General features: G+C 36.5%; 1 protein-coding gene across 2 annotated transcripts in view; it reads right to left on the bottom strand.

The window, feature by feature from the left end:
* LOC149147528 (uncharacterized) overlaps positions 1-12,671 on the bottom strand; it is a 170,426-nt gene that overhangs the window by 107,115 nt on the left and 50,640 nt on the right. For both annotated transcript variants that reach the window (XM_089440560.1, XM_089440561.1), the window contains exons 2-3: positions 5,765-5,804; positions 5,104-5,181 (exon numbers count right to left, since the gene is read on the bottom strand). In XM_089440560.1, coding sequence (XP_089296686.1) covers positions 5,104-5,181; positions 5,765-5,804 — 118 coding nt within the window. The remainder of the gene's footprint in view (positions 1-5,103; positions 5,182-5,764; positions 5,805-12,671) is intronic.

Raw genomic sequence — 12,671 nt, 5'->3', positions numbered from 1 at the left:
TGGATCCCTTGATCTGACCTACAAAAAAGAGAAATACAATACCTAAACTCCAAATATATACAAAATAAATCTAAAAACCCCAACCCAAGTTAGAAAAATAATTTACAATTAGAATTACAAAATATATTTGGGTTTTAAAATAGATTTTGAAAAGATATTTTTTATGATATTTTTTCCTTGAAAGAATGGTTAAAACGCTTCAAAAAAATCCATGCTCACTATAGCCCTACCAAAGATTCAGTCCACCATATAAAAACCAAGGATCCAAGCAAAGTAACCCTTGCCCACAGTCTGTGAACTTGGAGACCAAGGATTGAGTACCTGCAAACACTGTGTATTATCTCAAAATAATAATATAAAGCACCACATAGGAAGCCCGTAGTCAATACATACCACAGATCAACGAATAAGAACACCTCGAGTTGCACCCAAAAGTCTTTTATTATAATAGAAAAAATAGTTACCAACGGCACAATAGTTTACAAAATGCTTCAACAACAATTCTAGCCAAAGATCAAGATGACTGGAGACTCAACTAACTCTCTAATTTATAGATAAATCCTCCAAATGGAAAAATAACGGCTAGTTTCTTTGATCTTTGTCAAAATAATCTTGGTCGTTGATAAACACTTTAAGATCTTTTAATCTTGGCCCTTGATTTTTTATTTTTGAGGAATTTTTGAATTTATCATTTAATTCCATTTTAATTAGCTCAAAAATGTTTATTTTGAGCTAATTTCCTCAAAAATTTGACTTTGACTTAACCACCAAAGTCCAAAGGTCCATATTTTCTTGAAATATACAATATGCCCTTGGCCCCTTTCAATATTGATTCTTTTAAAACCCACGAATTTTTCCATTTGGAGAATTTATTTTCCTAAAACAATTTAATTTGACTCTAATTAATTAATTTTTTGGCTTAGGATTTAATTTTATTTTGTCAGAAAAATTAATTAATTTACACATGAGGGGATTTAATTATTTTTCCAACCCTCTAATACATAAGATTTTTCATTTACAAGACTCAAAGAGGGAATACACATTTGGCTTAGACCCTCAAGACACATAACCCATCTGCAACACAATATGATCTAGTAAACCAAGTGATTTGTAATAAAATAATTAAGCCAACTAGCTTAAATTATTCCCAAACCACTTTTACATCAGACTCGACTAAAAACACTAGGACTCACCTAATAATTCGACAATAAATTTCACCCTAGCTTTGGGGTTTAAGCTGGAGGGAAAAAACTTTAAAACATAGGTAATCAGTGAGGTTAAAAAACCTCTTAGAATGGAATTCGTCATCAAATTATAGGCTTACCTAGGTTGTTACATAGACTCAAGGTTTTACTAAGATCATTTACAATATATAACTTGCAGAATGGGATGACCATGACACACGGACTGCTGATATGTGATCCGATCCTTGTTGAAAAAGTTGGTACTTCCGCTTCCCTGGAACTTTGACAATTTGAGTGCAACAGGGCCCCTGTAGCAAAGGTATGGTCCTGCTGCAACAATCTGGAACTGCTCTCCTTGTTGCATATGCACTGGACCTTGCCCAAATCTCTGCAACTCTGGGACTAAAGCTCTACATTACCCCACATCTCTCTTGGAGGTATAGCTACATACATGGCGAAATCTTCCTCCAGCTTAAAAGAAATATTATCGATCTCTATGGATGTTGTTGCCTGATCCTGCTTTTCCTTCTTGTCCTTCCTTGAGGACATTGGGTACTGTAGTGGCCAAACTCACCACACTTGAAGCACTTAATCTTGGACAAATCCTTCTTCTTCTTCTTCTCTCCTTGTGAGTCTTGTCCCTGACTAGGACCTTTCGTTTTTCTTTCGATGCAAGGGCCACATTTTCTTCCTCCTTCAGACCCTTCAATCCTTTGGTGCTACTGTCGTTAATAGAGCTCTTTACTAGAGCTCACCTCATCTACTCTTGTGTGAGATCTACCCACATTTGGTCCCATCCAGACAACTGATCTCGTCCCTAGGCGATTCTCCTATGGTTGCAAGCTCATCTCGAATATCCTAAATTCTAGTGAGATGGAGGGTGATGCCTTTACTCTTCTACATTCGAACATTCATCAGATTTTCCATCAGGAACATCTTCCACTGCTTGGAAGGATTATGATATAGTGTCACAATAACATCCCACATTTTTTTGGTCGTATTCTTAACCGCAACGTGTGAGACTATATGATCTCGAACTCCATCGAGAATCAACCGTTTCACCTTGGCCATCTTCTTATTGTAATTCGCTAGCTGATCTAGATTTGTAGGTACAACAATGTTTTCTGCGTACTGCTTCAAACCATACTCATCTAACAGGAATGCCATACTGGCCTTCCAGACACAATAGTTTGATGCACCCTCTAACCTGTCCTGATCTCGGAGTCCTATTGAAGCCATCATTGCAAAAACTCAACCTGGGACAGAAATCCCCCTCTTTCACCTGCTCGATTGTTAGCACTGCTACTCACGCTTCTTCCTAGAGTGAGAAAATCTGTCTACTACTATTGCCAACTGCAACTAGGAATTATGGATTTTTGAAAGTAGAAACCCTCTAAGAGAAACTCCCTCTGTGTGTGCAATTTCTCTTCCTCTTCCGCTCAAATCTTCTCAACAATTTTGCTGCGCTGTTCTCCGGAATTACTTTTTGGCTCCACCTCTGCCTGCTAGAGCTCTACTCTAAGCAATTCGAACTTTTTGTGCCACTCTGCAACTGGAAATCGAACTTATGCTCTGTTACTCACACTACCTGGCTAGGCCCTACTCAAACCTTGGAGAAATTGTGTTGTTGCTCCCTCTGAACAACGAATTTCTCCCTCTTCATCTATGAGCCACTAATCCGATCAAAACTCTTCTGATACCAAATCAATGGAAACATAGGATGAGCTAGAGCACTGTAGGTTTCCCAACTGCATTTGAAAACTTGGTTGATTTGAGGGTCCCTATGTTAATTTAACTTGTACTTTGCTTCTTCTTCTCTTTGAACCTTTGCTCTCTTTTGCAATTATGAGTATTGTAATGTAAAAATTCCTTGCAATGCAGCGACTGGAAATTATTCTTCTAACTGGTTAATCATTAAGCAGTCTATTTGCTACGGAAAATAATGAATAATTCACACTACAATTCTTCACAAATAAAAATTATGTTGCAGAAATAAAATATGCGGAACTGAGGAATTTAGAGCAATCACACACACAAATTGACACTGTTATTTTTGGACAATTGTCCCTGGAAAAATCTAATCAGGGAAAATCGGTGCAACAAATGAGGGTTTTATTATTATGCAACAACAGAAATTTTGAGTACAATAAAATGGACACCAAATTGGCGATCCTCTCTAAGAGAAATACTGGCAAAATTACTGATGGAATTTTACCCTCCTCTCCAAGCAATCCTGGCCCCAACTGACCACAAAAAACTGCTCCAGAAAATCCCTGCGTCAGCGTTCTACACAGGCCAAACTCGCACTCCTCTAGAACTGCTTCTGAATCAGTCGTTCTACCTATAGTTGTTGCTGCAAGTCACTGGGCCAGGCCCTCTAGAAATTTTCCCGACCTCCGACACTTGAAACCTTCTCCTGTTCAGCCAAATCAAACTAACTCTTGAGGCTCCTGCATAGCCTCCTAGAGATGAAACTCGGCCTCCTCCCTGACTCCTCCGAAACTGGAAACTCCTCCAAAAATCTGCTCTTTGCCCCTCTACCACCTGCTACTCGATCACTAGCTCAATCTCACTACTAAATCACATGCTACTGGAAAATCGAACTGCCTTGATCACTGAGTATTTGCTTCTGGTGTATTCTCCATCAACCCCATCGACCTCCTCTTATAATCTCTAGTTGAGACTTCAACAACCACGATTAAATCTTTATTGTTGGTTGATCATCTCTAAGTCGATCCATGTGAGTTTCTAAAGAATTCTCGCATTTCTCAATTAATTCCTATTAATTAATCAACTTTTATATGTTAGACTTGGGAAATAATTAATTATCCACCAATTAATTTAATTGAGTTGTCTCTAGGTGGAATTTCTAGAAATGATTTATGGGTTCTCAAGAACTCGTGTTTTAGACTCTCCAGAACGTTTGAGACTAGAACACCATCCGATGCTACAAAAACTGACAAATAAAGGAGCAAACACATGAGACACAGCCACCAGATGATGGCCTTGATCTTGATGCACCACTTGATAGCAGCAAAGCAGTTGAGATTTGAGCACATTGCTCTAGGGTCTTGCAATTTTGAAATACTTATTTGTCATTGACTCATTCATGATTTATGATTATGCAATTTATCATTTATGATTTTGTTTTCTTAGATATACAAAATATGAGAATTGAATATTGATATGACCATTCAAATGCTAACTTGGCAATGAAAAGTCATTTTGTTTAAACTTTATCTATTAAAATTATGGTGATAAATTGTACTTTAGAACTGATTTTTCTGTTTTATAGCTTTATGAATGAACCAAATAATGAATTTGAGAGATAGATAAGAGATTTACTTGAAAGTTTCATTCCAGATTTTGTAAACATTTCCTAGGGTTTTCCCTGTTTCCTAGGTTTCATATGAAGTCTACCCATGTTTCCTGTCCTTTCTATGCTCCTGCTTTCACTGTTTAAAAAAACTTGCTGCTTGTCATTTCCCGTTTCCTTTTTCTGATACTAAGACACACACACACACGTCCATTGAAGTAAATAAGTGTCATCATGATTCATATCCAATTTGACAAGCATAAACCTGAAAAACAACACTAAAAACTAACAAAGAACACCCTTTTTAGTTCTAAGGAACAAATAGTATCAAGATCTAAAGTCCAACAGCGATGTTTTATTTAGTGTTGTTCTTTCTGTGTCATTAATACAACAGTCAACCTCATCATGTAGTTTATAAACAAAAAGTTTCCAACTTTTCATGCCCAAAATAAAGCTTGCCCATAAGAGTTCTGACCATTCACATTTCAAAAGCTTGCATATTCGCTTAGTTTCATATCTATTAAACACCTACCTTCTACAATTCCAAAATATATAAGGGTTTTCAGTGCATAAATGCTAATTGTATCAGCAGTTGGGACATACCATAACCATCAGTGGGAGGTTGATAACCCCACGTTCTATCTTGAGCATTACTGGGCGGAAATATCTGTAAATTTTCCTCTGTAAGCACATGCAATAACCTTCCGTCATTTATGGAATACAGGTTAATGCTTGAAAGGCTAACCAGCAAATGACACTCAATTAATAATATTACACTAAAGCAATGCACAAAATATGGAAATAAACACATGCATCCTAGCAAGTGTTTTAAATAATTTTTGCACACCCAACTCTTCTAGACATTGTTCATCAACAGAAAAGAGGAGCATCCTGTATGAGAGTTGAAAGATATATTGAGACTTGATGCTCAAGAGATATCCCCTGGAAACACACTCCAAAGACAAAAAGTGGCACACAATGGCTAAAACAACAATTTGTTCATCTAAAGACCAATATTGCATTAAGTCCACTGACTCAAATAAAGATTACATAGAATTAGAAATCTTTGATCGTTTAATAATAACTATTGACAATTGAAATTACAAAAACCAAATAAGTGAGAAACCCAAGCTAGTTTGTACAGTCTCAGCAGTAAATATAACAGAATTGCCAAAACTGATTATTCAATGGAAAATATAGTCTGATCCTGATAAAGGAATTATTAATGTCAGCTAAGAGTATAAAAACAAGAAGCATTACCCACCTTCAAATTGTGACGCTTTATGATATGTGTCCACTGCAGCCTGCACAGAAGATTTTAGTATATGAGCAAAGGATGGTCATAAAAGATTCTCTTTCAAAAAGAAACACATCACTGCATTTTTGTGAATATTAGTTATAAAGGAGATGTCTGTTAAGGAATGATTAGTCTGGCTATTTCTAAGATTTGCATTAAGATTTCACTGGCTATTAAAAACAAGCCATTTTATGTACTTCATCAATTCCATGTATCTTTTAATGGAATTAATAGTTAGATCTTAATTTCTCAGTTTGTAAGTATTTCTATTAGAAGAAACTATGAAATAACTCACATTGTTGGAGCTCCAACCTAGTCTCCCTAATAAAGCCAAAATGACTTTAACATTTAAAGTTGTTGGATGCAATTTCAAAGTTATGCCCCAACATATACTGCAAGAGGTACTATTATGAAATGTATAAAAGAATTTTCACTAAAGATTATCCAGAACTTGAATTGATCAGAATTCATTAATCCCAAAGTTGTCCTTTTATGGAAACCCCACAATTTTTGACCTTAACAAGAATACTGTATGAAAAAACAGACCAAAGTACATAAAATTAACACGACAGAACCATGAGATGGTGAATTTTGCCTCTCAATGACATATGTATTATGAACCAAAAACTCCCCAAAGCAATAGAAACCAAATTTTAAAAACTCCTTATCTCAAAAATAACTTTGCCAACGTCTGATTCAAATGCAGAGTTGTTATGAATGAAATATATATAAAATGATACAAAAAATGTAAATAACAATAATAATGATTAATGGTAAATTAACTGGTACTTAGTTAATGGAGAGGTATGTCCCTGAGGACATAACCGTTGGTGAAGAGGCATCTGCCTAGGGTATATAAGCAGGCCCTCACCCTCATTGTAATCATCTCACTTGTATTGAAATATTCTTATATAATATATTATTGTCCTATAATAGATATTTACATATTTCAGATCCTCTGAAGTAGTTTGCTGCGTACACGAACCTTGTTTGTTGCATTGGTAGCAGAGCATTCCTCTGAGTATAAGAACTTTGTTTGTTACATTGATATCAAAGCCACGTTCTCTGATCCCGGCCATTGGCCATTAAAGTGTTTGTAACAACATAGTTGTCGTCGCGATCAAGCATTTCACTATATAGGTGGAGGCTCTCCATTCTATCGGATTCACCATCAAGTCTTTGGGCATTGCAAAGAAATTAAAAAATATATATATATATATATATTAAGAGAAAAGAAAAAAAAATGGTTATATAAAATAGTTGAAAAAATAAATAAATAAATAAAAATACAATAATTAATTAAAAAAAATATCTTATTAAAAAAAATATTATAAAAAAAACACTTTAAAATCATATAAATAAAAATAATCATTAGAAAAAAAAATTATTAAAAAATTAAAAGACATCCGCACGGCCATCCGCAATACTCAACACTACCACTACCGACACAATCTTACGGCCACCGCATGAGCCACATCAAAAGCCACCGCCCTATAGCCGCAACCTATCTTGTCATCCGCACCTGCGCTATCGCCAATTATCACCAGAGCCCCTCTCGTAGCCACAGTCCCATAGCGGCTGCAGCCGCCATCAAAGATTCTCGAGCCGCTCGATCCATAGTCGCTCCAGTGACACATCCGATAGACCCACGAATCCCTAGACCACCACATATGCCGCCATCAAAGAAACACTTGTACACCACAACAGTACGTCGTTCGTCCAAAGAGGCCACCTCCACCACTGCAGCCAAAACCACAGTCGCTACAACAGTCGTCTCTCTTCCATTGCTCAGTCATAGCCACAGTTGGGCTCCTACTGCTATATTCACACATCCAGCTAGTCGCCGCTATCACTGTTACTTCGAGTTGTCCGCAACTCTACCACCACTATCACCTACACTCATAGTGGTACCAATTCTTTCACAATTGTTGTCGTACACTCTTCCCACCCTCCCATGTACCATTGTCGTAAGATAGATCCAAGCCTGCACATTATACCATATGGTCAATTGATGTGTCATATGGTCACACCCCTTTAAAAGGTAAAAAGGGCACTCTATTATTAGTTGATAGAGTTTGTTCCCCCAATCAGGGTACGTGCCAATTCACCGTCCCACTTGGGACTCACGTTAATAGTGATTAGATGGAAGACATTGAGGGATGGCTCCAGCAGCCATAGAGCATGTGTGATTGGGTTGATGCGATGTGAGGAGGCATGAGGTATTAAGGCAGGCATTAATTGTCGTTGAGCAATAACCCTCCAAATGGTGGAAGCCTGCACTGCATTTCATGCAATTGAGTTGTGGTATAGTGAGGTCTTGAGAGCTGCAAGGAAGCACTTGGGTTCCCATCTGGTGGCAAGCTTGGCAGGGAGGCAGCGTCTGCGGGAGGACATTCAGGTCGGCTTCATGGCGCTGGTAACAGGGCTTCATTAATCAAAGAGACTACCCAATCTATGAGTCGAGGGTCTCTGCTCGATTAGTGGTCTGGTTAGATAGGAATATTGTAACTCAGAGGGGGTTGACGGAAATGGCTAGACCATCTACGAGCACAGGCCTGTCAGGCACTCGGGAGCGCGAGCACAGCAATAAGAGAGAGTCTCGGGGAGGATGAGGAGCATCTTCGTCGAAGCCATCGAGAAGCGGTCGAAAACCAGATGCTTAGCATATCAACAACGCAGCCCAAGCATATACAACAGGTACTCCTGAGCAGGTACGAAAGATGATAGCGGGTTGGGAGGTTGACCTCAACCAATGGGTTGAACAGGAAATTCAGATGGAGGATTGGCGCTTGTTGGTCCCTGATCCAGGCCATACCCATGGTCAACTCACCCAGTACAAGCAGACAGTCCATCTCTATTGGATGATGAAGAGCATAGTAGCCAGAGCTATCATGAATGCAACAGGTTCCATCAAAGTTGATCCTAGATTTCAAGAAATTCAGAAGGAGTTCCAACTTGTTCAATTTCAAATTCAGCAGCAGAATGTTCGTCTGGGTCATATTGAGAAGCACATTTCGTGCCTTCCTCAATCCAAATTACCAGGTTCTAGTGCAAAGGACCCAGCTCCGATGGAGTCCTCAGATGAATAGTTTTTAGTATTTCCTTTTTTGTCAAATTTTGAGTATGTATATGTCGATTAGTAGTACTTCTATTAGCATGTTAAGGGTGAACTGGTTTTTAGACATTCAGGCCTATAAGGCTGAGTATGACAGACTTAAGAACCTCAGATTTTGGATGGCTTATAATGCGTTCTGATGGCCAACAGACCTGGTTTCCCAATGGGCAGGTTGAGGCCATAGAATGTCTTTTATGGATGTAACCTACTTTGAAAATGAATGAATGAAAGGTCCTACTAAACTTACAAAAAAAAATAATAGAGTTTATTAAGATATATATATACAAAGTAAAAAGTAGAGTATTGAAAAGCTAAAAAGAAAATAGCATTAAAATAGCATTAAAGTGAGGAAGCTATATTTTGAACATAATTAAAAACTCTGAAGTCCAATCGTTTCAAAGTTTTTCCTTTTTTTAGGGAAAAGGAAAAGTATTATTATAAGTATTAAAAAATTATTATGAGCTAAGAACAAAGGAAAAAAAAATCACTTATATGAAGGAGTTTTGAACAACTTACTCAAGAAGAAGTATTTAAGTCTCCAGTTGTAACAATCCAAGTTAAAGATAACGGAACAAATATCGATCTAGTCAATATCATAACTCAAGAAGATGAGAAACCTATAGAAGTTAAAACCAATTCAGATGTTGCAGTTCAAACAATGGAAATTCCAAGTAATGATTCAGTAACCAACTCAACAACAACAGTACCTGAAGTAAATCGGGAAATCACCACAAACAGATTAGGGCAAGATCAAACTGCAAGAGCTCCTTATCGACATCCAAATCACAAGAGCAGACAACTAAGTCAGTCTACATATTTGAACCATTCAGAACGAAAACAACAGATTTATGTTCCAAGGAATACTGAAGTTTGCAGAATCCAGTCCTATGATAACAATTCATTACAAAATTATAATGATCGGAAGATTCCAGAGGAGGTTAATCTAGGATGGTCCGATCCATTCTCAGTCCAAAAAAAAAAATCTAATCACTCAGAGCATAATATCGTCTTGTATCCACGAAGATAAAAGTTCAGAGATGAGAAGATATTTGAAATGGGAAAAGAGATCAAGCCTTTTTTCAGTAAGCTTTGAGGACAAAGTTGTTTGAAGAGGAAGGTAATGTTATAAATAAAATATATATAAAATAATACAAATAATGTAAATAACAATAATAATGATTAATGATAAATCAACTAATAATTAGTTAATGAAGAGGTGTGTCCATAAGGACATGACCGTTGGTGAAGAGGCATCTACCTATGGTATATAAGCAAGCCCTCACCCTCATTGTAATCATCTCACTTGTATTCAAATATTCTTATATAATATATTATTGTCCTATAATGGATATTTACACCTTGTTCGTTACATTGGTATGACAACATTCCTCTGAGTATACAAACTTTGTTCGTTACAAGAGTTTAAATCTAATATATGTTGACACGCATGCACATTGCATATTTCCATGGCCAGAGAGTAATGTGATCTAAGAAATTGAGCACTCAAAAGATAGTAGACTACTGAATGGAAAAGGAAACTCATAAGACAGATCTTTGAAAGGAATTTGAAGAACTTTTGAGGCTTAACCACTCCAAGAATACCTAAGTGAGGAGGGATTCGAGAAAATATGGGGGTTCTGAGGTTAAATACCTCTCAAACCTCCAAGCTTTGGATTGGGAAAATGGAGAATGATTTGGTGCAATCTATGTGGACCTTGTGATAGACATCTTGAATAACTGATCATGTTACAAAATATTGAAGAGAGAGAAAATGCACTATATGAGATGTTTATTCACTATAGCATAAGGCATTAAGCATATATTTGGAGTCTGGACATAACCGTGAAAGCCCCAAAACATGAGGGAGTATGTCATAACACCTAGAGGAATTAATTAACATTTCACCTTATTTACTTCAACTAAACTTATTCACATTTACCTTTACTTTTACTAGACCTAACACTTAACTTTTATTTATTTATTGACATCAAGTCATCGTATTCTATCATCCTACTTAATGATTTTTACTCTTTAGGCAACCCTCATAGAGACACACTTAATCGATGCGACCTGTCGCTGCTTGGAAGGAATTAACTTATCAATTTGGACATCCTATTCTCCATTCATCAGTTACATTCTTGTGCTCATTAGTCATTCATAGTGGTGCATCACTCCCCATACCCCTAATCTCAAATGTGCTAGATGATATTTCATGTTGCTTCAATTATGAATTAGCATGATCACATTGCTTAACTTCCTCATCTGAAATGGTGATAAGGTTTCATCTTGTTGTGTGGATGTCAGCATAGATGGAATTTTTTATCACTTTTAACTTATTAATGATGTTACCAAGTTACTATTTTTAACCACCGAGACATAATTAATTTGGGATAAATGTGTCATTAAGTTAAATGACCAGGTACTACTGGGGAATCAGGTTGGGTAGCGTGACATATCCCTTCCATAAATAACACTTTCTATCGCATCCATAAGAGACAAAATCCCCCTAAACCATCGTTAACTTACCAAAGATCATCCAAAAGAGGGTCGTAAATTGTTATGAATATAAAAATAATAATAATCATAATAATAATTAATTAAATAATAATTAGTTACTGAAGAGGCATGTCTAAAAGAACATGACCATTCATGAAGGGACATTTGCCTAGGTATATAAGGGGGCCCTCATTTGTAATATATATTTCTTGTATACAAACATTTTTATATAAATATTGTCTGTCCTATAATGGATACTTACATATTCTGAATATTCCGCTACGTATACAAACTTTGTTCGTTACATTATAATTAGTCACTGGAGAGGCATATCTAAAAAGACATTACCATTCATGAAGGGGCCCCTGCCTAGGTATATAAGTGGACCCTCATTTGTAATATATATCTTTTGTATTCAAACATTTCTATTTAAATATTGCTTGTCCTATAATGGATACTTGCATATTCCAGATATTTTGAATATTCCGTCGCGTATACGAACCTTGTTCGTTACACCAAGCAAGATAAAAAGAAAATGCAAGCCTCAATAAAGTCAATTCAAGCCAAATAAAAGGCTAAAGAGGTGAAGAACAAAATAAACTCAAGAAAAGAAACTACTTCATCATGCGCACCTCCTTCAAAAGTCCTAAAAGCAAAACACCTATATAAAGAAAGAGGACTTAGAAAGAGCCAAATAAATAAACAAATATATAAAGGAAGGGGAAGTGTGTATACGTCAAAGTAGTGAAAGCTCCCTCTCACAAGGCTTTGCAAATAAAGAAGACTCCTAGCCACAGTTTAATCAGCTAACTGGACCAGAATTATACTCTCAACACTATTTGTGACTTTGGAAGTTAATCCATACATTATCCGTATGTCACCTTCATGAAAAATAATAATATCATCCACCTAACTTAGAAAAATAATAATATCATCCACCTAATTTAAATTACAAGACTCGGAAAATATTATGTTTTACCCCAAAGATATGTGTAAAAAAGGTAAGGTTGTTGTTAACTTATGGTATGTTCTATGCTTAGAGCAGTTTACTTCTTTTTCTTATTATTATCCACAGATTAGCAATCACATGTACATTAAGTAAAGTACAGATAGAACATTAAACGATCGACAGCAAAACAAGCCAAGACAAGAGACACAAGATGTGGTGGCTAGCCAGGGACAAACCCCAATATGGGGAAACCCTTTGATCAAATCTTCTTTTATCTTCAATAATTCAGCAGAGAGAAATAGTACATAAATCTG

Source organism: Pinus tabuliformis, chromosome 9, assembly GCF_031772625.1.
Source record: "Pinus tabuliformis cultivar Carrire ecotype Pingquan chromosome 9, CPIR1, whole genome shotgun sequence".
Classification (NCBI taxonomy): domain Eukaryota; kingdom Viridiplantae; phylum Streptophyta; class Pinopsida; order Pinales; family Pinaceae; genus Pinus; species Pinus tabuliformis.
Note: the sequence above shows the minus strand (reverse complement) of the source record. Positions and strands in the feature narration are given on the sequence as shown.